Genomic DNA, 27,790 nt, shown 5'->3' with positions numbered 1-27,790 from the left:
TCTTTTAATTCCATTTAATTTAATGCTGTCTGCAATGATCTTTGAGCCCAAGAATATAAAATCTGACATTCCTTCCATTTCTTCTCTCTCTAATTTATTTGCCATGATGCGACCAGTTGTTAAAATCTTAGTTTTTTTTGTTTTTTTGTTAAGCTTCAGACCACCTTTTATACTCTCACTTTCTTCAAGAAGCTTCTTAATTGTTCTTCACTTTCTGCCTTCAAAGTGGTATCATCTACATATTTGAGATTGTGACTGTTTCTCTCAGCAGCCTTAATTCTGTCTTTTGATATCCAGCTTGCCATTTTGCAAGATATATTCTGCATATAAGTTAAGGTGACAATATAAAACCTTGCCATACTTTTCTTTTCCAACCTTTACCAGTTGGTTATTCCATGTTTGTTTGACTGTTGCTTCTTGACCCACATACAGGTTCCTTTTGGGGGATTTAGCCATATTTTTTTTTTTGTGATTCATACACTCAAAGGCTTTAATATAGTTGATGAAGTACAAATAGATGTTTTTCTGGAACTCCCTTGCTTTCTCCACTATACAGCAATTTGGTCGCTACTTCCTCTGCCTCTTTGAAAACCAGTATTTTCCTGTAATTCTCAATTTACATATTGCTGAAGACTGACTTGCAGAATCTTAAGCATAACCCTGCTGACTTATGAAATGAGTGCAATTCACTAATTTGAGCATCCCTAGACATTGCTCTTTAGCTTCAGGACATGAACTGATCTTTTCTAATCTAGCAGTCACTATTGAGTTTTCCAAATTGTCTAACTTATAGAATGGAATACTTTAACAGCATCATCTTTTAGGATTTTAAATAACTTGGCTAGGGTTCAGTCACATCCACTAGGCCTTGTTTTAGCAATACTTTCTAAGGCCCAATTGATTTCATTTTCCAAGATATTTGGCTTTAAATCGGTAACCAAGCCCCTCTGCCACAAGGCAGCGATTCAGTTTCTGCACAAGCACCTCTGCCATACCATAGAGAAATTAGTACAATTTTTGCAGCTGTCATTTTATGCTGAAAGTATTTGCTTGTTTTTCAAGGGTTAATTACACTGATTTTCCTGTATAGTTTGTCAATTCTTGATTTTTTTTTCATTTTTAATTAAATTTTCCTTTTAGTGAACCTCTTTTTGTTCTAATGTGACTGATAGTTTTATTTTAATCATTCTTGAGATGCTTAACTTTCCCCACATCCATAGCTATTATAATGTCTCTAATAGTAAATAAGTTATAATTTAAAAAAAAATTATAAATTACAATTTTTAAAGAGTTAAAATTGTTGGAATCTTTACAAAGTGTTAAGCCATTGGAGTTGATTTAATCTTAGAAAAAGTTATTTTGGGCCAGAACTTGAACTAGGTACTAAGTACAACTGATAGAAACAATGCCTCATACCTTTAGAGAGCTCATAAGTATCTAAGTACTCAACGGAGTTCACATGTTTGGGAGATTTCAGAGAGCATGCTGGGAGATATCCCACAATCCCACTCTCAGAGAAGTAGCATAAATACAGTTCCAGTGAGCGACTCAAGGGAGTTCTGGGGAACTTCAACTGGGGTTGGAGACAGAGCACTCTGGGAGATACAGAAGAATACTCGCCTCAGTTGGAGATTGAGAAGCCACAAGTCGGTGCTGGCTGTGCTATTTTGCACATTTTCTTGGAGTCCTTCTTTAAAATTACAGAATTAATAACAAAAAAGAACAATGGAATGCATATATAGTACAAAATCCAGTGTACATTTGATAGAGTATTTACTAACAAAGGTAGGGAAACCAATTTAGTTTCATCTGGTTAAAATCAAGCATTCTGAGTCACTATAGTTTTAGTAGAAATACATATATTTGAACATTGCTGTATCAAAATGGAACCATACCAAAATTACTGATTGTCTCAGGTAATTTGCCCACCACTGGCATATCCTCAAGTATTTTTAGGATCAAAAATAGTGTCTTATGCAAATTCCCAATTCCTAGGACCTAGAATATTGGACCATAGATGTAGTAGGCCATAAGCGTTTCTTTTCTTTTCTCTACTTCTAAATTATTACAACCTTGGCCTTCTTGCCTAGAATTAGGTCATATTATAGCTCCAACAGCCTTGAATTCAGCCATTCAGGATTTTTTTAAAACTGTTTTATTATTCCTACCAAATTTTAAACTTATATCCCCAATGCTTAGCACAATATATAAATAAAGCCTATAAATATATTTAGATAAGTACATAAGGTTAGTTAAGTGACACTTGAATTATCTGTGCCAATTCTTTTCAATGATAGCAGAATATCTTTGACAGGGTGATATTAGGCGATTCATGAATGCTTAATTAATTGAATAATTGTCTTTTTTTTCCTAAGAAAAAAGATTGACTTTTGTTACTGGGGTTAAGTTAACCACACATAGGCTTTAAATCTAGGCAATCAAGCAGAAAGGCCGAAAGTTAAAATTAATAAATCAATGGTGCACTCTTGTTATAAGATCAAATAATTATTTGTCTTCTTTTGTATCACTTAGCATTTTAAAAAAAGTAAAAAAAGAAATAACTTTTCTACATCATTTTTCTTTGCTAATCTTCATATATATGATTGAGGCACACACACACAAAAAAAAAAAAACCTGTTACTGCACACTTCTATTATTTTGGATGTTGTAGTTCTAGAAACATCATTTTACAGTTGAGTTTTAGGAATACTCTAGGATCAGGAAAAAATAATAACAAAATTCATCTGGAAGAACAAAAGGTCAAGACTTTCAAGGGAAATAATGAAAAAAAAAATCAAATGAAGGTGGCCTAGCTGTACCAGATCTAAAATTATATTATAAAGCAGCGGTCACCAAAACCATTTGGTATTGGCTAAAAAATAGACTAGTTGATCAGTGGAATAGCATAGGTTCACAGGACAAAATAGTCAATAACTATAGCAATCTAGTGTTTGACAAACCCAGATACTTTAGCTTTTGGGTTAAGAATTCACTGTTTGACAAAAACTGCTGGGAAAACTGGAAATTAGTTTGGCAGAAACTAGGCAATGACCAACACTTAACACCGTACACCAAGATAAGGTCAAAATGGGTTCATGTTCTAGGCATAAAGAATGAGACTATAAATAAATCAGAAGAACATAGAATAAGAAATCAAGCCATTCTCCAACTGATAAATGGTCAAAGGATATGAACAGACAATTCTCAGACAAAGAAATTGAAACTATTTCTAGTCATATGAAAAGATGCTCCAAGTCATTATTAATCAGAGAAATGCAAATTAAGACAACTCTGAGATACCACTACACACCTGTCAGACTGACAAGAATGACAGGAAAATTTAATGATGAATGTTGGAGGGGATGTGGGAAAACAGGGACACTGATACATTGTTGGTGGAATTGTGAACACATCCAGCCATTCTGGAGAGCGATTTGGAACTATATATAACTATATTTAACATGTATTGGTCTACCTACCATCTAGAAGAGGGATGGGGGAAGGGGGGGAAAAATTGGAACAAAAGGTTTTGCAATTGTCAGTGCTGAAAAATTATCCATGCATATGTTTTATAAATAAAAAACTATAATAAAAATAAATAAATAAATGGATGAATAAATAAGCAAGTAAATAAATAAATAAAAAGAAAAAAAAATAAAAGGAACACTCTAGCATCTGGTCTAACTCCTTATTTCACAGAAGAGAAAACTGAAACCCAGAGACAATATGATTTGTCCAAGGTCCTGTAGTGGCTTATGGACTGAAGTCTAAAATCTGTGGTTTAGATCTCACTTTTTTAAAGTGCTCTTGTGCCTTTAATATTTAGCAGTTAACTGTGCTCAATATATTATAGGAGTAATGTACTTTTTTTTTTTTAAATATATACCTTGTATAAACCTGAAGGGGTAAGTCAGAAAAAACTAATGAACATAATTTATTTTTAATTGTCAGCTCAGATATTGCTCTTAGAAAATATTATACTTCATGAAGTCTGATTATTAAAATTCACTGTTGATAATTACTTCTTTTTTTTTTACTACCTAGAAACTAGCCTTATGGAAAGCTTCATATAATTTTTTTCTTCTTCTAGTAGCTTGCAAATTACTAACTATATATAAAATGTTTAACAATCTTTTTTTTTCATCTCTTTTTTTATTATTAAGGCTTTTTATTTTCAGAACATATGCATGGATAACTTTTCAACATTGACCCTTGCAAAACCTTGTGTTCCAAATTTTCCTCCCTTCCCTCCACTTTCTCCCTACATGGCAAGTAATCCAATATAGTTTAACAATTTTCTATTTGGGTCTTTTAATAAATCCATTTTATTAGAAGTTGATTTTTTTTTTAAGGGATTTTTCAAACTAAAAAAAAAGTGTTGATTTTTTTTTTGAAGTACCAATGAAAATTTCTATTAGAAAATTTTGCCACCTAAAGTTATCTCAGTATTATAAACTGATAAATAGGTTACTTTTATTTTTTCCTTTTCTATGGTATGATATGAACATTTAAAAATATTAAATGTTCCATGAACTGTCCTCAGAGTATATGCATAGAAACAATGCAGTTTAGCAGTGTAGTCAGAGAGTATTGATTGACTTTTCCATCTTATTTAGACAAAAGCTGTTTTGAACAGATGGTCCTAATTCAGTACCCTGAAGGCAAATATTCTTTAAAGCAGCAAAGGAAACCTACATTCAAATGTATAGATCATGCCTTAAAAGGTAGGGAACTATTATTAGAGCAGCCAAAAGTTAGTCAGCTCTTATTAACCATTGCCTACATTCTTCCTTCCTATTTATTGCCACTTCACTTAGCCTTCCCCTATTACAAGGCTCAGAGAACTTGAACCTCCTTCTGTAATAAAATCCCTAAGCTATGATCTTTCCCCTTATCCCATTTACCAAATATCTTCAGTTATCCCATGTTGGAAATGGGGTTTCCATTTCCAGTACCTTAGTCTTACTCTATAAATAAAATGTCTAGTTTTCTAATTCTACCAGTTACATAATTTTTTTATTTTCTTTTCTGTCTTCTCTTCAATTCTTTCGTGAGACTTTCTCAATTTTTATAAAAGTAGCAACTTCCCTTTAGTCATTTCCATACATTTAACTCCAATAATATCATTCTTCAGTTTTAAAATGTCCTTTCATTAATGTGATGCAAATTTTAACTTTATGTTTGTTTATTGTTTTGGGGATAGTCTAGGTTTGAATCTTCTTTCAGACACATTACAACTAGATGAATCTAGAAAGTCCCTTAATCTCTCTAAACTTTAGTCTTTTGTTTTTAAGTTATTTTATTTACTTTGTTAAATATTTAAGTAAAACATTAAAAATAAAGCAACAGAAGTATGCAGCAATCTACATTCAAAGTTCATCAGTACTGTCTCTAGAGAAGAGCATTTTTCATCATGGGTTCTTTGCAATTGGCTTAGGTGATTGTCTTAATCAGAATAGCTAAATCTTGATCATTACCATATTGCTGTTACTATGGACAGGGAACCTCAGTTTTCTTATCTATAAAGTGGGAATCATAGTTCCCACTTTTCTTCACAGGATCTTTTCAAGGAACAAATATGAGGTAGTTAACTATATATAAAGAACTTTGCAAATCTTAATGCATTATCTGAGCTGGGACTTACAGTTTATCTCATTCTTGTCACTTTTGAAAGAGTTCAGTTAGAATGGGTGCTGGAACAAGTTATTTATTCAGTTATTTTTTGTTTTTATTGATATTGTTTTATCATCTAGTTTTCATTTTTCAACCCTTCTCCCAGAAAGTTAACCTTCATAAAAAGAATAAAATAAAAAAGAGAAAATTAGTTCAGAAAACTAACCAGTACTTCAAATAAGTATTGATATTCATAAGCAGTATTTCACACCCATAGTTACCCTCCTCTGAAAAGAAGAGATTGATGCCCTCTCATATTTCTTCTTTAAATCCATCCAACCTTGCTTATTATAATTTTAAAATTAAACTAATTTATTATGTTTTTGGTGAGGCAATTAGGGTTGAGTGACTTACCCAAGATTACACAGTAAATATTATGTGTCTGAAGCCGAATTTGAATTCAGGACTTCCTGGCTATGGGATCAGTGCTATAGCCAATACTGTACCGGCTAGGTGCCCCTTATTTATTTGTTTGTTAAATTTTTTTTTTACTTATGTAAATTAACACAAATGTATTTTCTTTTTTTTCCTACCTCCTTACCTGACTCTACAAAGGGATGAGTTGAGAGTCTCTGTCTTTTCTTTCAAAGCATGCTTGTGGTTTAGTGTTTCACAACATTCACTTTTGTTTATGTGTATATGGTTGTTCTTTCCTTTACCTCCTTACCTTCCTATCTGTTAAAAAAGGAAACCCTTTTAACAAATGTGCTTGATCAAGCAAAACTAATTCCCTCATAGCTCAGTAATAACCCTTTACATTCATGCATCACAATTTGTTTAGTCATTCCCCAATTTGTTTCTAGTTCTTCCCCACTGAAAATGTGCTACTTTTTAAGTATATGGAGTCTTTCTCTTTGTCACTGCTATCCTAGTATATTCCTAGTAGTGGAATCTCTATTTCAAAGAGCATGAATGTTTTATTTATATTCTTTTCATAATTACAAATTGTTTTCCACAATAATAGTTCACAGCTCCATCCTTAGTGTATTAGTTGGCCCATCTTTATAAAAATCTCTCTGATACTAACTCTTACTCTTCCATTTTTCTAGGTATGAGGTAAAAATTCAAAAATTTTAATTTGCTGTGTCTCTAATGACATTTACATCAGACTTTTTAATTTCCAAATATTATAACCTTTTCTTGTAAAGACCATGTATTTTTAAATCAGCAGGAGTCAGGAATTCAGGTTAGGGGAAAATGGTCAGTCTTTATTCTCAGTGAAGAAGGATCGGAGGTGGAAGAGAATCAGCGATAGCAATGTGTGTAGCTGAGTCAAGAAGCTAGCTAGACCAGCAGCACACGACCAGCAGCTAGGAGAATGGAACCCAGGCCCAATCTCTCCCAGCTTCTCTTCCTGTCTCTCTCTCTGCTTCCACCCACCAAAATCGTCATTTCCTATACAACACATCAGGACTTGCACAGAGAGTGGGCGGGGGCCATTCTTTATCCAAGCATGTATATTAATAGAGTATAGCCCAATTACTATTTAGCCTTACGTACTTGGGACCTCAATGCATCAACTCAAACCTCAGCCCATTACATCTTCTCAGTACTAATCCTCCTTGATCATCTGTGGTATTTGTCACTATATATCATACCCCCACACCATCTTCCTGGATAGCTCCCTTCCTTGGTCTTTGTGATATTGCTTGCTCATAGTTTTCCTATGTGCTCCTTATTCTCTTTTAGTGGTTCATTGTCCTCTTCTCACCCCCAATTTGGGTATTCCTAGAGGATCTATTATGGATCCTCCTCTCTCTTCAATCTCTCCTTTGGTGAACCTACCTGTTCGTATGGGTTTGATGCACCTCTTTGTAGATCACAAATCTGTATATCTAGCCCTCATCTCCAGTCCTACATCTCTAGTTACCCATAGGACATTTCCACCTAAATGTCTTGCTGAGACTCAAACTCTAAAATTGAATTCATCTTCCCTTCCAACCCCCATCACTCATCCTCTCTTCCCAAATTCTATTTTCTTTAGTTCATCCTAGAAACCCAAGAGAAATTTTTAAAATCAACTTTAACTCTTTCCTTTCCTTAAAACTCTACAGATTAGCAATTTGATTTTCACAATTTCTTTCCAATCCTTTCTTTCTTCATACTGTTTAGTTCAGGTCCTTCTCATTTCTTCCCTTTCCAGGCCATCTTTCTCACAGCTGCCAAAATTATCTTCTTGAGGCATAAGTCTGACCCTGTCAGCCTTTTACCCCCAAAACCTTCTATGACTCTCTATTGATTCTTAAATTAAACCTTTCCCTCTTTCTTGTCATTTATATCCTGATATAATTTGTCTCCAACCTACTTTTCAAATTTTACTTCATATTATTTCCATGTTGTATAATATATATATATATATTTCCTGAAAATCATTATTCTATCTCCTAACTTCATACATTTGCACAAACTGTTCTACACCTGCCTGAAACACATTTTGTTTTGTGCCTTTTACAGTCTTTCTCTTGCTGAAAAACTCACTTAGGTGCTGCTCTCCCTCATCTCTCCTCATCCTCTTCCAACTTAAAAAAAAAAAAATCCTCTCCCCAAATAAATTTTCCTAGAGCTCTTTGACTGGATTTCTCCTTTGCTCTTATCACACCCTACCTGAGATTGTACTTCTCTATGTCTTATCCCTCATACAGTACAAGACAATATAATACAGTTCACTGGGAGGGTAGGGGGAGACTGTAATGTTTTATCGTTTCCCTTATGACCATGTATGTTAACACAGTTCCACAGTAAGTATTTTGAGAACTCATTTCCCTAAAGTAGTTAGTTCACATAGCTATACCCAGAAAAAGAACTCTGGGAGATGACTAAAAACCATTACATTGAATTCCCAATCCCTATATTTATGCACACCTGCATTTTTGATTTCCTTCACAAGCTAATTGTACAATAATTCAGAGTCTGATTCTTTTTGTACAGCAAAATAACGTTTTGGTCATGTATACTTATTGTGTATCTAATTTATATTTTAATATATTTAACATCTACTGGTCATACTGCCATTTAGGGGAGGGGGTGGGGGGGTAAGAGGTGAAAAATTGGAACAAGAGGTTTGGCAATTGTTAATGCTGTAAAGTTACCCATGTATATATCCTGTAAATAAAAGGCTATTAAATTTTAAAAAAAAAAAAAGTAGTTCACAGATTAAGTTTCTGTAACTCAAAGGAGTTTCTTGAGGCATATAGAAGCTAAATGACTCAACTAGGGTCACATATCTAGTCTGAGGAAGTGCCCAGGTCAACTATAACTCTTGGCTCCATTCTTGATTTTCTGGACTTTACCAACTTCTTCCTCTTGCCCTTCTTTCTCTTTTCCCATGCCTTATCTTACCCCTTACCCCAATTTTTTAGCTCTGTTCTGTTTAGAATGTCAGCTGCTTGACATTTGGTATTATATTTGTATTCCCAGAGTTTAACATAGTTCCTAGCACTAGTATTTAATGAATACTTGTTGGCTTGCTTTCCTAATCTATTCCATACTCCTATACCCAGCTGCCAGCGTTTCCCCACACACACAGAACTGTCCTGTATTCATTTTGTATATATTTTCTATATATTTAGACATATGTGGTATCATCCCTTTTAGAATGTAAGATCCTTGAGGCCAAGGAATGTTTCAATTTTGTCTTTGTTCCCTCAACAATTAACACAGTGACATGTAGTAACTGATTTGCCTAGGCCTGCCAGGCAGAGTGTGTGGACCCTGGAAGAAAAGATAAGGGCAAGAGAGAGGGGCCTGGGAGGATGGAGGCAAGACAAAACAATCTGATCAAGCCTCCTTTTAATTTGTGCAATAGTACAGGTATATATAGCAATAGGAAACAGGGTGGCACAAACAGTACAGGGTGGGGGTCCTAGACAAAGGGTTGGTTTCCCGCCCAAGGATGAGCTGATCAGGTGTCTTTGGTCATAGGAAGCTCCATGATGTGATTAGGGGATGCCTAGATATCTGCCTCTTCAAGGTTAGGGCAGTCTTTGATCATGTAGGAAACTCCATGATGTGATTAGGCGATTCCTATTCAAGGTTAAGGCATTTTGGAATGTGGCCTTATCACCTGTATGGCCTTATGGCCTTATCACCTGTAGATTAGTGCTGGCTCCCCACACTGATTAATAAATCTTTGTTGACTGATTAATAGTAATAATATTACTATCAATTATTACTACTAAATAAATAATATTTATAGAGGACTTTAAGAGTTGTAAAGTGCTTTATATATCCAATTTAAATATCTAAAGAAACCTGAGGGAGGTATAATATGGGTGATATTATTCTAAATTATTAATATTTGATAAATGAATGCTTTAAATTTATTTTTACCTCTGGTAACAAAAATTGCCTATAGTAAAGGCTAAGTTCCTATTAACTGTGATATTATATTTCATTTAAAAAAAATTTCTACTGTAATAAATTATTTACATTTACCAGATATTTAACTTAGTGTCTATTTTGTGCAAAAAATATTCTCAAAGTTCATTGCTGAGATTTAAAGAATTTGCTTAACCAGACAGATCTGAAAATAATAGATTCTTTTATTTGGCCTAAAAACTAAAAGGCCAGTTGGTTTAACTGGAGGCAACCAAGGTGTCAAGATACAGAAATTAAAAAGGGGAAGATATTAAGGCAATAGCAATCCCCTTACACTAGGACTATTTGGTGAATTCCTCACATGAGGGCCATGACTACCCTAATAAACCAGAGCTTTCCAAGCTGGACTGGGGGGATCCAACAGAAAGAGTTACAGCTGTGAATACTGGAGAGGAACTTTGGACATGATAGGCTAAAGGCCATTGCAGAAAGAAGGAATCATAGGCCAGTTTCAATGGTCTTGTGATGGAGAGAGCCATCTGCACCCAAAGAGAGAACTTTGGGAACTGAGTGTGAATCACAACATAGTATTTTTATTCTTTTTGTTGTTGTTTGCTTGCATTTTGTTTTCTTTCTCATTTTTTTCTTTTTTGATCTGATTTTTCTTGTGTAACATGATAACATAAATTGAAATACTTGCCATCTAGGTGAGGGAGTTGGGAGAAGGGAGAGAAAAATTTATAACACAAGATTTTGCAGGGGTGAATGTTGAAAATTACCCAAGTATATGTTTTGAAAATAAAAGGCTTTAATCAAAACAAAAAAGAAGGAAAGAAGGAAGGGAGGGAGGGAGGGAGAAAGGGAGAGAGAGGAAGGAAGGGAGAGGGGGGGAGGAGGGAGGGAAGGAGGGAGCAATAATCTAGATGAAGACTCATGCCCCATCCAGGACACCTCTTAGCTCAGCTGAGAATAAGTGGCAGTTCATTTTTGGGGTTTTTTGATAGGGAGAGAAAAGGAAGTCCCCTCACCTCCACCCCATCCCCTCTGATTGGTTTCTCATTTCTGAAGTCCCTGTTAGGAAAGTCCTAATCATTCAGGAGATTATACATTTCTACTGTGATATTGTCCAAGTTTCTAGATATAAGGATTCCAGCTAAGAGGCAAGTCAAAAGGGAGGAGAGGATACGGGCCAAGAGGAATGAACATAGGGGGAAGGGGGAATAAGATTTTTCTAGGCTACAGGTTAACTTTAACCTGTTTCAGAATTTTTCCAAACTAATCTGACCACAAAACACATCAGGCTTGAAACAGAATGGGAGAACCTGCACTTGCTGATTAGGGAGTTCCTGGACCAGCGGATGAAATACTTCTTGGAAAGTTCGGAGCAAAATAAAAGAAAATAAGCTTATTTTCACATAGAAAAACAAATCTTATAGTACTAGGATACTTTCACCTCAGGGAAGGTGTTATCCTTTAGCATCTTGAAGGTGTAGATCTTCAGATGGCTACTTAACTGTTCCCAGGTCAGGTGTACAACATCTCTTGGTCTAAGAGAAGATCTAAAGCTCTATGATCCTCCCTTTCTTGCAGCTTCTTCATCTGCTTCTTTTATCAGGGTATCTAGGCTACCAACCCAGTCTATCTGTACATAAAATTTATTCCCCAAATTTTGGAATCTTTGACAAATGAAAAATTGTTTCCTTATCTTTTAGAAGTATTTTTTACAGTTTTAGTTTGTTGCCAGGACCATACTTGAGGGCTTTCCAGCATGATAGAACATTCTAGAACAATTGTACATGTTTAAAAAAATAGTATGACAAAAGTAATATGGAAGAAAGAAGAAGAGCCTACTGCTAGGGAGAATCTCTGTATACTAGTGAGAGCCCTCTAAATGTGACACCTCAAGACAAAGCCTCCTTTACTGTATTAAAAAAAAAAAAAAAAGAAAGAAAGAAAGAAAGAAAAATCAGAATAAAAGGGAAAAAACCAGGAGAAAGAAAAAGCAAACAACAAAAACAGGTGAAAATAGTATGCTTTGATCCATATTACATCTTCACAGTTCTCTTTCTGGATGCAGATAGCATTTTCCATCTCAATTCTATTGGAATTGTCTTAAATCACTGTATTGCTGAGAAGAGCTAAGCCTATCATAATTGATCATCAATTATGTACAATGTTCTGGTTCTGCTTACTTCACTCAGCATCAATTCACATAAATTTCCAGGCTTTTCTGAAATCAGCCTGCTCATCAGTTCTTATAGAACAATAACAATCCATCTTATTCCTTTACCATAACTTATTCAGCCATTCCCTGTTTGATGGACATCTATTCTAATTTCCAGTTCCTTGTCACTACAAAAGACCTGCGTTGAATAGTTTTGTACATGTTGGGCCTTTTTCTTCTTTTATAATCTCTTTGGGATACAGACCCAGTAAAGAATACTATTAGATCAAGGGATAAGTAGAGTTTTATAGCCCCCTTGGGCATAGAATAGGGTTAGTTTTGGTTGAGGGTTTTTTTTTTTGCTACATAAATCCCTTATTACTGTACTCCATGTTACCATACAATAATGATGAGATTGATGAATTTGTTTGCTTGCTTGACTGAAGATAATTTTTAAAGAGGTTTCTAAAAATGTTTTGAATGATAGAAGAATTATTGTAACAAGTATATAACCTCTCAAGCTAAGTACTTTGAAGTGGAGTACTCAGGTTAATAAATACTAGTGTGATTTTTAAAGTCTCGTTTAATATTCTGTGTATGTATACAGTCACTTACAGAATATTGAATAACCTAATTTTCTTAAATGGTTCCCCTATCTGTGATTTTACTGGTGAGTCCTTACTCTTATAATACGAATTACAACCCCTACAGTAGAGTTGCTGGGCTTCCTCTACTCTTAAAAAAAAAATAATCACATTGTGCCTAACCTTCTGGATAGGGAGTCTCCCAGGCTTGGCCAGGTTGGTCCTGGAAAAAAGAGATAAGAGAATCCATCACCGGATTAATACTCAGAAACTTTTCAACTTCACTCTGTTCCATAATGAGACCTCATAATAAAACTTTGTTAGAGTTATAAAATGTTTCACACCTTTAAATATGCATCTGCTTCATGGCCAAACTAATGGTTAGATTCCTCTTGATTGTCTGAAAAGAAGTAGTTCATAATCTTTTTCTCCTTCCTGGTGGTCAGTTTTTATTGTTAATGTTTTGGCATGACAAACAGCCTCCTAAATTACCTTATCATTTTACCTTGTTTTATATTTTTAGTATCTACAACACTTTATCCCAGTCCAAAGTGTAAAAAAGGGATTGCTAACAATCATTCAGTACTCATAAATGTAGTTATTTAATGGTCATTATTTATAGCTAATGAGCTTTTTTTCTCACTTTTTTTTTTGAAAGCTACTTGCTCGACTTGAAGGTAGAAGTTCCCTGAAAGAAATAGAACCTTTTTTGTTTGCTGATGAAGGCTCTCCTATCCATGGTAAAAAAAAATAATAATAATAATAATTTTTTAAATTGTGGGGGGAAGGTAGATATTTTTGAAAACATATCCCTTATGTTATTTTTGTACTTTCATTTATGAGGATGTCAAAAGTTACAAATTTTAAAGCACATAAATATCTAGCAGGTAGCAGGCTGGAAGATAAAAAGGAAAAACCAAGATAATGATAATAGGCTAAATGCTTTATAATAACCAATACTTAGCCCAATTTAGCACTTACTACAGTGTCTCAAACATAGAATACATTTAATTAGTATTTGTTGCCTGACTTTTTGTTATTATTTAGTAATCTGTTTTTCTAATTTTTGTGGATAGATAATGTTAATTTTATTTTTTTCTGGGGCATTATTTTTCATTTAATAATTTTGATTGTATTTGATATTTGATTTGTATTTTCATAAATTGCTACTTTGACATTTATTATACTTTACTAATATCACCCCTTCCCCAAACCAACTTTTCCTTTGGAATGGGGGAGGTAAAATATCTCAGTAACTCATCATTTGTAAATAAACTGTGATCTAATAGAGGAAACATTACCATTTACGATTTCCTATTCCAGAAAAACTTTGTAAAAAATACCTTTGCTTAGGTTGCATATTTGCATTAATTTAGTTTAGAAGACTTATTTGTCTTCAGAATTTGTCCCCATAGTCCTCTCTCTGGATCCAAATGTCTCTCTCCATCACAAGTCAAACTGTGTGAATAGATAAGATAAAATACATACAGTAATATTTCATGTAACTAGGAGTCATTTATTTGGGAATTTTATGGATTTGTAGGAAAAATCAAGACCTGGACTGCCTTCCTCTTGAATTCCTGCATAAAAATTCAATTCAAATACTGTCTCTTTCATGAAACTGATTCTATCCAGTCATCTCTTATACCACTGTGCTTACGTTTTGCTTACAAAGTATTTTGTATTATACTTGACTGTATGTCATGTTCTTAACCATAATGATGCCATGAAGACCATGGATCAAAGTAATGCACTTACCTTAGAGGAAAGTTAGTAAAAATTTCCACATGGAATTTATTTGCATGTTTCATAGATTGCCATGACCAAAGAATTCGATGGCCAGTTTACTGGTGTTGAGTTCCTACTTAATAAGTAGGTAGGAACTCAACTTATTCTTGTTTTAGAGATTATTCTAACAGACTTAAATAGCTGACTTCCCAGTTGATGATCTAATGAAACAATTGAAACCTCTTCCTAGTGAAAGAAATGATTGAAAAAAAGTGGAAACAAGTCCCAAAAGTACAGCATTTTGGGACTATTTAGTGTATTGGAAAACAACTTTGTGGAGTTCACCAGACATTGAAGAAATTAACATGTTATATTTCAATACGATATCCTGGATCATCAAGAAAAGGTGAGATTCTGTCTTATGAGGAAACAAATTGTGTAATACATTTTAGGAAGATTTCTACCACAGAATTTTTAATATATTTTGGTGATTGTTTTTTAAACAGTTTTTCAAAATACATGCAAAGATAGTTTTCAACATTTACTCTTGTAAAACCCTATGCTCCAAAATTTTCTTCTTCCCTACTTCCCCTTCCCTAGACAGCAAACAATGCAATATAAGTCAATGCAATTCTTTCTAAACATATTTCCATATAAGTCATAACTACACCAGAAAAATTCAATCAAAGGGGGAAAATGAGAAAGAACAAAAGCAATCAAACAACAGCAAAAGGTGAAAATCCTGTTTTGTGATCCACATTCAGTCCCTATGGTCTTCTCTTTGGATGCAGATGGCTCTGTCCATCACAAGTATTTTGAAATTAGCCTGAATCACCTCATCGTTGAAAATAGCCAAGTCCATCACAGTTGATCATCACACAGTCTTGTTATTGGGTACAATGTTCTTTTGGTTCTCCTCACTTTACTTAGCTTTAGTTCATCTAAATCTCTCCAGACTTTCCTGAAATCAGCCTGCTGATTGTTTGTTATAGAACGATAATATTCCATAACATTTATATGTACCATAACTTATTCAGCCATTCCCCAACTGATCTGCATCCACTCAGTCTCCAGTTTCTACCCACTGCAAAATGGGATGCTACAAACATTTTTGCACATATGGGTACTTTTTCTTTTTTTAATGATCTCTTTGGGATGCAGACCCAGTAGGGTCATTGCTGGATCAAAAGGTATGCAGTTTGATAGCTCTTTGGGCATAGTTCCATATTGCTATCCAGAATCAGTTCACAATTCCACCGATAATATTTTGATGTCCCAGTTTTTTCATATCCCTCTCCAACATTTATCATTATCTTTCTCTGTCATCTTAGCCAATTTGAGAAGTGTGAAGTATCTACCATAGAATTTAGAACTAAAAGGAATCCTGGAAGCGAGTTAGCCTAAACCCCTTTATTTCTCAAAGGTAATTTTTAAGGGGGACAGAGTTTAACTATCTAGAAAGTTAATTCCATATTAATATTTTTTAAGACATGCTTTACTAGCTCCTTATGCATCAGGGTATATTCAAAAAGTACAGAAACGGTGTTAATAAAAACATCGTTGGTTTTTGTGCTATTGATTTGACTCTAATTATAAATAATGTATATACCTTTATACATACTAGTGTAGGGGAAAAAAACCAACAGGAATTTAAAACATGCTCTCCTCCTGTTAAAATTCTATCCCTATTTTAAGACCTAACCAGTTGGTAAGTGTTGGCTAGCTTTATGCTTCTACTTATTTTATGCATTTAAAAGCATTCTAAAGGGGGGTTCATGACCTCTCCCAATTTGAGAGTCTCAGTGTGATAAGCATATTACACATGAATAAATAGCATCTGAATCTTATTGAATAAATGAAAACCATTTGTTTAAATAGTTGCTAGTAGTTACTTGGGGAAAAGAAAGAAACATTGTCCAAATGCTGTTAAGGAAATGTCAATAACTATTACCTTTGAGAAGAATTATGAAATAGCAGGGCATTGTGCTAAGAAATAAATGCCAAGTTTGAATAAGATGCCTCTATAATCATGAAGCATTATAGTCTAATAAGAGAGTATAACATGTAGTCAAGTATAATACAAAATGCCATAAAAGTGAGTATATAAGAGAGCAGCAAACCAAGTACTTTATAAGATCTGTTATTTTAGGGTTCTTATTGTTGTTTGTCCCTCATTCTCAAAGAGGACCATGACATCAGGGAGGTGATGCCATGACACATATGTGAATTAGATTGAAGTGAGGGAGAGCTGTGCAGTCACCTGCCTCACTTTCCCTCCAGAGCCATCTGGGGCTAGTGGAAAGATGTGGATCAGGACGACTGAAAAGGACTCTGGGTGTAGTGGGAGACTTTGGCCTTTTTTAAGCTGAAGTTTTTGGCTGAAGCTACACCCGTTCACTGATTAAGGATAGGTAGCAATTGAGGCCAAAAAAAGGGTCTCTTTCACCTGGTCAGAAAAAATATATATACATAAATAAATCTGGGAGGGGAATACTTCCAGGGTTTCTGGCCAAAACAGATTTCCATTCACTCTATCTGGACCCAAACTCTGATCCATTGGGGTTTGGCCTGGGACCTTTTGCTGGCCAATCAATGAGACTCAGAGTGGCTTTGGTTTAAGGCTTGGTTCTTAAGAAAGAAATCTAGTCAGTAAACCTGTGTTGAGGTGAGAGAGGAGGATGAGAGAGGAAAAGTCCCAACATATTTAGAGAGGGTATAAGGAAAGGCTTCTTCAAAGAAATAGCACTTTAATTAGATTTTAAAGGAGGTATACGGAGGAGGAGGGCATTCCAGGCATAGACAAAACAATGAACAAATACAAACATACAAGCAAGTAAAAGTGTTGGAGAAAAGGGATAATCAGTAGTCTAGTTTTGGCTGAAGTACAGATGTCATGGACAGATGTAATTTTAAAAAAATAGAAAAGTAAACTGGGTAAAATAAGGATGCCCCATTATCACTACTATTATTCAACACAGTACTAGAAATGTTGGCTTTAGCAATAAAAAAAGAAAAAGACATTAAAGGAATTAGAATAGGCAGTGAGGAAATAAAACTATCACTCTTTGCAGATGATACGATGATATACTTAGAGAATCCTAAAAAATCATCCAAAAAACCTACTAAAAACAATTCACAGCTTTAGCAAAGTTGCAGGGTATCAAGTAAACTCACACAAATCACAAGAATTTCTATATATTATTGGCAAAGCCCATTAGCAAGAGGAAGAAAAAGAAATTCCAACTGAATTGATGCCTATCAGTTGGAGAATGGCTGAATAAATTATGGTATATGAATGTTATGTAATATTCTTCTGTGAGAAACGATCAGGAGGATGAGTTCAGAGAGATCTGGAGAGACTTACGTGAACTGATGCTAAGTTGTTAGAGATTGTTGTACACAATAACAACGAGATTATACGAAGATCAATTCTGATGGATGTGGCTCTTTTCAACAATGAGATGATTCAATCCAGTTCTAATGATCTTGTGATGATGAGAGCCATCTACACCCGAGAGAGGACTGTGGGAACTGATGGTGGATCACAACATAGCATTTTAACTCTTTTTGTTGTGGTTTGATTGAATTTTATTTTTTCTCATTTTTAAAAAAAATTTTTTGATCTGATTTTTCTTGTGCAGCAAGATGATTGTATAAATATGTTTTCCTATATTGGATTTAACATATATTTTTACCATGTTTAACATATATTGGATTACATGCCATCTAGGGGATGGGGAAATGGGGGGAAAAATTGGAACATCAGGTTTTTCAAGGGTCAAAATTGAAAAATTATCCTTGCCTATGTTTTGAAACAAAAAACTTCAATAAAAAAAAAAATCCATTTAAAATTACTGGAGACAAAATAAAATGCTTGAGGGTCTACCTACCAAGACAAACCCAAGCACTATATGAACAAAACTACAAAACACTTCTCACACAAATAAAATCAGATTTTAACAATTGGAAATATATATGATATGATATAGATAGATATGATAAATGATATCACAAGGCTGTGTTTGATAAATGCCAAATGACTGACACAACTTTAGGAGTTCAAAAGAGTAATGATTTCTATGTAAGGAGAGGAAATAAGATTTAAGCTAGCCCTACTCATGCATAACTATTGAAAAGTATTATGTTATGAAAGGCAAAATGGACAACTTTGATTACATTAAATTGAAAAGGTTTTGTATAAACAAAACCAACAGAAACAAGATTAAAAAGGAAGTACAAAGCTGGGGGAAAATCTTTACAGCCAGTGTTTCTGATAAAGGTCTCATTTCTAAAATATATGAAGAACTGTGTGAAATATATGAGATTGCAAAGTCATTCCTCAGTTGATAAATGATCAAAGGATATGAACACAATTTTCAGATGACAAAATTAAAACCATTTATAGTTATATGAAAAAAATGCTCTAAATCACTATTGATTAGAGAAATGCAAATTAAAATAATTCTGAAGTACCACCTCACACCTCTCAGATTGGCTAAGATGACAGGAAAAGATGATAAACATTGTAAAGGATGTAGGAAAACTGGAACCCTAATGCATTGTTAGTGGAGTTGTGAACTTATCCAACCATTCTGGAGAGCAATTTGGAACTATTAGTTGCCCAAAAGGGCTAGAAAACTGTGCATACATACCCTTTGACTTTCCAGTGTCACATCAGGGTCTGTATGCCAGGGAAATCATAAAGGAGGAAAAAGGACCCGCATGTGCAAAAATGTTTGTAGCAGCTCTTTTTGTGGCGACGAAGGATTGGAAAAAGGAGTGGATGCCCATTAATTGGGGAATAGCTGAACAAATTGTGATGTATGAAGTTAATAGATTATTCTTTCAAAAATGATGAACAAGATGATTTTTAGAAAAGCCTGGAAAGATTTACATGAGCTAAAGCTGAGTGAAACAAGCGGAATCAGGAATACATTGTACACAGTAACAGCAAGAATGTGCAATTATCAACTATGAAAGACTTGTTTCTTCTCTTCTTCTCATTGTTCAATGATACAAAGCAATCCCAATAGACTTGGGACAGAAAATGCCATCTGCATCTAGGAAACTGAGTGTAAATCAACACATGCTCTGTTCACTTCTTTTTTCAATCTCTCCCATGGTTTTTCCCTTTTACTCTGTTCTCTTTGATCCATTAAGCAATGTATATTAAAAATAAATAAACTTACTACAAAAAAAAAAAGATAAACTGCTATCTTATGGTAGGTAACTTTAGATGCCAAAATAGGTGTTTGAACTACAAAGATAGATAATAGACTACCAAGACCAAATCACAAAAATGTGATTTCTTTGAACTTAGAAAAATAATAAATTTATTTAAAAGTTCCCCATTTAAAGCAAAATATGTGTATTATGTATATAAGTATATAAAGTAATGGATTATGTAAATATAAGAAATGTGATTTTTTTTTTAATTAAGAGCAGACATTTTCTAATAATGCTTTTCATATGGAAATGTTAACATTATTCTGGATTTTTTATGTTTTGTTCTGTATATAAATATTTTATCTTTTTAATTTTCTTGAAACTCTTACAAGGAATTATTTTGATTTGATATATTGTTATTCAAAGGATTATAATCTCTTACATTTCTGTATTTTTTAAATTGAACTGAAAGATGTGAGATATAAATATTAAGGCTAAACAGCAAAAATCAGTCATTAATTTCATCATCATGATGTTTAATTTTATTTGCCTTTAAGAGCTGACTTTTTAAATATAAATGTTTCCCTGATAAGGGAGGGTTTTTATTTAGTTATTATTTAGTTGGAGTGGTGCTCTCATTGGTGTGGGTTTCTCTCATCCATACATATTGCAACTCCTGCTTCTTCTCTGTCTGCAGGCTTCCATTAAAAACATAGTCAGTGTGCTGTATGCTAGGTGCTTCTTTTAGCATCTCAAAAATACCATTGTAGCAATCAGGTTGTCCATCTTTTCATCTTTTTCTCACTACATAATCAAATCATCTTCCTTTTCTGGTGATATATGTCCTTGACACATAGCTAGCAGCTCAGGTTGGATGTGAACTCAAGACCTCCTGACTCTGGGGGCGTTGTTTTATCCACAGCATCACAGAGTTGCCCCTGAGTTTATAATCCATAAAGGAAAACAGTATGCCATAAGGACAGGACCAGTCTTTAGTTTTATTGATATAAGGAAATATAATTGATTCTGTTTTTAGTAAAATTGCTTTGCTTAAAATTTACTTCTCCAGGTTTATTTGATGATATTCTTCTCCATGCATTCTATGTTCCAGGAAAATCCTCTTAAATTCATCATACCATACCTTATCTTTGTGTAAGTCATCAGTCCTACCTGAAATGTATACCCTCCTCATTTTCTGCCTTCCAGAATCCTTACCTTCCTTCAGTGCTCAGCTTAAGTTCTTTTTCTGTGAAGCCATCCCTGACCCACCTCTCTGTGGAAAGTAGAGAAAATCCCTCATTTTTATTTTTGCATTCCTAGGACTTTGCACTTTGGGATTTGATTACATTCAGTATAGCTGTTTATTGAAAACTGTTGTGTTCTTTTTTATACTTTAATCTTTTTAATGTACATCAGGATTATCTCCTCAACTAGATTAATAAAATGCTTCAGGTCATGAACCAGACCATACCTTTATGTATCCTCTATAGAGCTTAGCCTTAATTTTATATGAATACGAGGCAAGTTCTTGTTTAATTTAATTGAAAAGAAGTAATATAGTTGCAAAAAAAAAATGAAAATATTATGTTTAAGATAATGTTTAGCAGTTTTGAAAATATAGATCCAAAAAAGGAGGTATATAGACTCTCCTCATTTTTTAAAACTCTCAATTCATGTGTTACCTATATATATATCTGTGAATGGACTAGTAAGAATAGTTTTTCCCATGAGTCCTAGACATTGAAAGGCTAATTAGTAATCTAAACCATAAAGTTTTACTAGGGAGGTAGTAAGATAGCATGTTCACAATACCTTGAACTGAGAAAGAATATGGTGTAGAAGAAAGAACATTAAACTTGAAATTTAGAAAAATTTATTTTTTACTTCTGTCTTGGATAATTAATTACTAGCCGTCTGACTATGTACAAAGACTTAAAGAGCCATTTATTTATAATGGAAGGGGAAGATAGAAACTCCCTAACTCACTTTTTGTTTAGGCACAATGATCACTTTTTTTTAAAAAAAATTAAAGCTTTTTAATTTCCAAAAGATATGCATGGATAATTTTTTTTAAACATTAATCCTTGCAAAACCTTCTGTTCCAGTTTTTCCCACCCCTTCTCCCCTTATCTTGCTGACAAGAAAAATCAAATCAAAAAGGAAAAAAAAATGAGAAAGAAAACAAAAGGCAAGCAAACAACAAAGAGTGAGAAAGCTATGTTATGAGCCAACTCAGTCACCACAGTCCTCTCTTTGGATATAGATGACTCTCATCATCATAAGCATTAGAACTGGCCTGAATCACTTCACTGTTGAAAAGAGCCACGTCCATCTGAATTGATCATTGTATATATTGATGTTGCTGTGTACAATGATCTCCTGGTTCTCCTTGCTTCACTTAGCATCAATTCATCTAAGTCTCTCCAGGCCTCTCTGAAATCATCCTGCTGATCATTTCTTTCTTTTTTTTTTTTTAAATAGCCTTTTATTTACAGATTATATGCATGGGTATCTTTACAGCATTAACAATTGCCAAACCTCTTGTTCCAATTTTTCACCTCTTACCTCCCACTCCCTCCCCCAGATGGCAGGATGACCAGTAGATGTTAAATATATTAAAATATAAATTAGATACACAATAAGTATACATGACCAAACCGTTATTTTGCTGTACAAAAAGAATCAGACTCTGAAATATTGTACAATTAGCTTGTGAAGGAAATCAAAAATGCAGGTGGGCCTAAATATAGGGATTGGGAATTCAATGTAATGGTTTTTAGTCATCACCCAGAGTTCTTTCTCTGGGCATAGCTGGTTCAGTTCATTACTGCTCCATGAAATGATTTGGTTGATCTCCTTGCTGAGGATGGCCAGGTCCATCAGAACTGGTCATCATATAGTATTGTTGTTGAAGTATATAATGATCTCCTGGTCCTACTCATTTCACTCAGCATCAGTTCGTGTAAGTCTCTCCAGGCCTTTCTGAAATCATCCTGTTGGTCATTTCTTACAGAACAATAATATTCCATAATATTCATATACCACAATTTATTCAGCCATTCTCCAACTGATGGACATCCATTCAGTTTCCAGTTTCTAGCCACTACAAAGAGGGCTGCCACAAACATTCGTGCACATACAGGTCCCTTTCCCTTCTTTATGATCTCTTTGGGATATAAGCCCAGTAGTAACACTGTTGGATCAAAGGGATGCACAGTTTGATAGCCCTTTGAGAATAGTTGCATACTGCTCTCCAGAATGGCTAGATCTGTTCACAACTCTACCAACAGTGTTATCAGTGTCCCAGTTTTCCCACATCCCCTCCCAACATTTATTATTGTCCTTTCCTGTCATTTTGGCCAATCTGACAGATTTGTACTTTTTGGTGATACGGGAGCCACCTGCCAGTGGCTGCTGGAGGTCTAACTCAGACCTGTAGAATGGATCTCTTCATGTGAGATGGTGATGATACAAGGAGACTGAGAGGCAGTTGCTGTTCTCTGACTTATCTCCTCTTCCCTCTGCCTCCAGTTTATTTCATTCCCAATCCACAAGGAACATCTGCATAAGTAAAGGCCGCTTTGCAACTCCTTCAGATGTTATGATCCACAGCTGCGGAGGGTCTCAGAGAATTGACCCGTCCCTTTGCTTAGACATGGTCCTTAACATGTAGTGATACCTCAAAGTTACCTTAATTTGCATTTCTCTTATCAGTAGTGATTTGGAGCACCTTTTCATATGACTAGAAGTGGTTTTAATTTCTTCATCTGAAAATTGTCTGTTCATATCCTTTGACCACAATGGTCACTTTTAACAAATATGTTCCAATCTGAACTGCTTCAGATTCTCAGACCACATCATCTTATTCTCAGTTTAGCTATTTAAAGGTCTTTAAGAGTTTGGCCAGTTTTAATTATTACTTCAATTCAATGGGAAAAGACAGCAGGATGATAACACCTTTTAAAACATTAATTCATTATCTGTGATTACATCAAGTGAGAGAGGACCGAAATCATGTAGTCTAAAGACCACATATAATTTGTACTAACTCCAGCTAAAGATGTATTGAAAGATTTATTGTATATGCACTTTATCAAAATGAAATTAGCAGAAAAGGAAAAATAGTATATATAGTAATAACACTGACATAAAAAGAAAGAACAGCAACAATTGAAACTGAACACTGAACTTTTGAGGTAACAAAGAACAGGAAATGAAGTAGATGCCTATTTACTTCCACATAGAGGAATAGCTAACCATGTTTAGCAGTAGACACTTCAAATGAACAAAAATTGTTTTAAAAAAATAATAAACTTTTGTAGTTTTGATATTAGTTACATTTGACCAAAATTTTTCTTTACATAAATCCTTTAGTATCTTCCCAGTCTATAATAAAACAGCATTAGAAACCATCTGGTCAGCTCCAGCATCTTTCCATGAGAAACTAAAGATCAGAGTTTATTGACTTTGATATGATCACATAGAAGTGATACAGCCAAGATTAGAACCCAGGTTTTCTTTATTCTTTTAATCCAGCCCTTTTAATTCAATACTTTGTCAAGTTGAAGGCAATCTTAGTAATGGAGCTACTAGTCACTATAATGTGTTAAAATTGTCATCATTATATTTCAATGTATTGAATATATTCAATGTAACTTCCTCCCCCTTCCTAGAAGTTAAATAAGTACTAGCATATAAGCTTCCAGAGGGCAGGGGCTGTTTTTGTTTCTGTCTTTATTTTTCATACTATTTGGCAGTACCTAACATAGTCTAACTGCTTAATAAAGCTTTGTTGAATGAACTTTCCAATTCTTACCTTTTAGAGGAATTAGCAAAGAGGTTTGGGATCCTTTCAGGAAGTGCTTATTTAACTATTATGCATAAAAATTTCTTATTTTATAAGATTTTTTATTTTATAATTTTTATTTTTTATTTTATAATTATTTTATAACATATTTTATGTTTTTTTTAAGTGTTAACTAGGAGGTTATCAAAATGGTAACTAACCTAAATTGAAATTCTGTCAATTCTTAATTTTTTTATGCTTGCAGAATGGAACAGAGATATAAATATTCAAAACAGTAACAGTCTCAAAAATGTATATTTGTCGTGTTGATTCTGAAAACTTACATTTATATGATGGTGTCATATATTTTAGGAATTAATAATGTGTTATCTGTCTGAGTACATGCTGTCGTTTTTCAATCTGGCTTGTCCAAGACCTGAGAACAACATGTAATTGTCATTTTAGTAAGAGAGCAATAAAAAGGACAATAACACAAATCAGAGACACTAAATATATGTGAATTATTTAAATGCAAAGAAATAGGAGAAGGAGTAGTTTAGTAGATGGGTATTTTAATATTTTAATTTTGTAGTTATTTTTTATGTATCCCTATCAGTTTGGTATTGCAAATTAAATAATTTGCACAAGAAGAGCTGACAAGCCATTCAGTTTTGCCGTATAAGTTTTTCATACAAAACAGCTTGAATCTAGGTAGTTGCCTTCACCTCTTAAATTGAAGAAGGTATTGATTTAATCTGAACTCATGCTTTTCAAAGAAGGCTTACCTTTCAAAAGACTCTAGGAGGGCAAGGAAGAAAGAGCAAGATTAAGAATCAACACTAAAATATATAAATAAGTTGTATGGTGTTTTCAGCAAAAAATTTTAAAATAAAATTGACCAAGGATAAACTGAAATGCTTTTAATCTGCTTGAGGATAATTGATAACTGATTTGTTCTCATTTGGTTGTTATCTATTCCCTTTTTTAATACTTGCTGATAAGTTTCGCTTATAATTTTGACTAAATGTGAGTGTTTTTTTTCATGGTACAAGAAGCCGTCTTTAAAAAAAAAAAATGAAGCAAAAAAGTATATTTTAACCATTGTCTGAATTTTTTCATCAACTACAGCTCTGATTACTATATTCCAATTAGCATTCCTTCATTTTTTACAGGTGACATACTTGAATTCCATGGTCCAGAAGGAACAGGAAAAACAGAAATGCTCTATCATCTGACTGCAAGATGTATCCTTCCAAAATCAGAAGGCGGATTAGAAGTCGAAGTCTTATTTATTGACACAGATTACCACTTTGATATGCTTCGGCTAGTTACAATTCTTGAACATAGACTGTCCCAAAGCACAGAAGATATAATAAAACACTGTCTTGGAAGATTTTTTCTCGTAAATTGCAGCAGCAGTAATCAATTACTTATCACCCTTTACTCATTGGAAACTATGTTTTGTAGCCACCCATCCCTCTGCCTTTTCATTTTAGATAGTTTATCAGCCTTCTATTGGATAGACCGGGTCAATGGAGGAGAAAGCCTTCACTTACAAGAGGTTACTTTGAAAAAATGTTCAAAATTCATGGAGAAGCTTGTAAAAGAATATCACTTGGTTCTCTTTGCAACAACACAAACTATAATGCAAAAAAGTTCAAATTCAACAGAAAGATCATCTTCCTTAAAACTTTCTTGTGAAGAAGTAGATATAGACTACAGACCCTATCTTTGTAAGTCATGGCAACAAATAGTAAACCATAGAATATTTTTTTCCAAACATGATAATTCTGAAAGCAACAACCAAATGTTTTCAATAGTGTCATGTCATCTAAAAAGCAACAATCTAATAAAGCGTTTATTTACTATTGGAGAAAGTGGAATTCATTTTTGTTAATCTATATCAGAAATAGTCTACATGCAGGTATTGAGTTGAAGTATTTAAAAATGTTTTCCCCTTGATGATAATGCTTTGATGATATATCAACATTTCTGAATTTTAAAGACTAAAAAGGTTAACATCGATGTTTCTATATAAATTGCAGTGTTTCTTAAGCGTGAATTTCAGGCATAAGAAAATACATTTTATGTTCTTAGGTTATCATGGGCTAAATAACAATATCAGTGCTTTGATGTTGATTAAAATCTATGCAAAAGAAGTGTATTTCAGTTTAAATAAAAGATTTTATAATTTTGTATCATATCTTTGGATGTTTAAGTAATCATAATCTTAAACTCAGTTGTGATCCCAATTTACTGTATTCTTTTAGAAAAGTATAAATTTATAAAATATTGAAATAAAACCATTTGTATATGTGTACTTTAAATAGTATTGTTATATAATGAATGTTATTAATCAGCTACCTACTTGCTTTATAATTGCTTAGAATACCATATAGATAAAGGGATGCTTAAAATATCTATTTTAAATAAGTAAAGTAAGGTTAAGTAAGAGTAGATAGATAGAAAGTAGATCCAGGTCCTTACTATACTGTGTAATTTCTTTTTAAGTATATCTATTATAACCATAGTTATAAAAGGTACCCCATGTGATATTTGCTTTTTATCTTGTTACTGCTGTTCACAGGTTAATATAACTATTGACCTAATTGTAAAAGAGCATATATTACTGGTCTTTTCATAAACTGTAGACTAATCAGACTAACCTGAGCTCTGCTGCTCTTTTTAGGATAACTGAACTACTTGTTGTAGTTCATGTGGGATCAAAAACACGGAGGGAATTGTGATTTGAAACATACTTACTTGAACCATCCCTTAGCAATAAGATTAGACCTAAGGGCTTTATTTTACTTTTGGAATTTGTATTGTTATAATTTTGACTTTGAACATGTCATGGGATTTTTCCATTTCTGCCATCTAGAATAAAAGGCATTGTTTAGATAGATAAAGCAATTTTATTAAGCAGCTATTATTATGTGGCATTGTACCACAAATTTATGTCTTATTCTTCAGGAATTAGTGATAAGATGAACTTTTCTGTTAACTTACAAATTATCATCAGTTGTATAACTACTAGTATCAATACACCTATCAATGACTTGAAATCATAATAAATGTTTGTTATGTGACTCACTGAGGAAATGAGACATGTTTAATCAAAAATTTTCTGTAATTGAAAATTGTAGTAATGGTAACTTGAAGGTTAATATGCAAGACTGAGTAGAAAAGAACCAACTCTGGTTTAAGAAAACAATGAATAACATAAGGTAAGCCTAACCTGCCCAACCTTTGCTTAGTAAGTGATATGCTTGGTTATCTTAATTCTGTCAAATGTGTGAACATCATTTAATTCTGGTTGTGAAAATCATTCCCAATAATTTAGAAGGAAGACAAAAAACTTTATGAGAGAAA

At 33.7% G+C, this 27,790-nt stretch overlaps 1 protein-coding gene across 1 annotated transcript in view; it reads left to right on the top strand.

Moving 5' to 3' along the window:
- XRCC2 (X-ray repair cross complementing 2) overlaps window positions 1–27,507 on the top strand; it is a 37,464-nt gene extending 9,957 nt beyond the window's left edge. Inside the window, exons 2-3 of the mRNA XM_003771777.4 lie at window positions 13,397–13,478; window positions 25,591–27,507. Coding sequence (XP_003771825.1) covers window positions 13,397–13,478; window positions 25,591–26,315 — 807 coding nt within the window. The 3' untranslated portion in view covers window positions 26,316–27,507. The remainder of the gene's footprint in view (window positions 1–13,396; window positions 13,479–25,590) is intronic.
- Window positions 27,508–27,790: the final 283 nt, after the last annotated feature.

This window comes from Sarcophilus harrisii, chromosome 5 (genome assembly GCF_902635505.1).
Source record: "Sarcophilus harrisii chromosome 5, mSarHar1.11, whole genome shotgun sequence".
NCBI classification, from domain to species: Eukaryota; Metazoa; Chordata; class Mammalia; order Dasyuromorphia; family Dasyuridae; genus Sarcophilus; species Sarcophilus harrisii.
The sequence above is the reverse complement of the archived record's forward strand: the minus strand, read 5'-3'. Positions and strand labels throughout refer to the sequence as shown.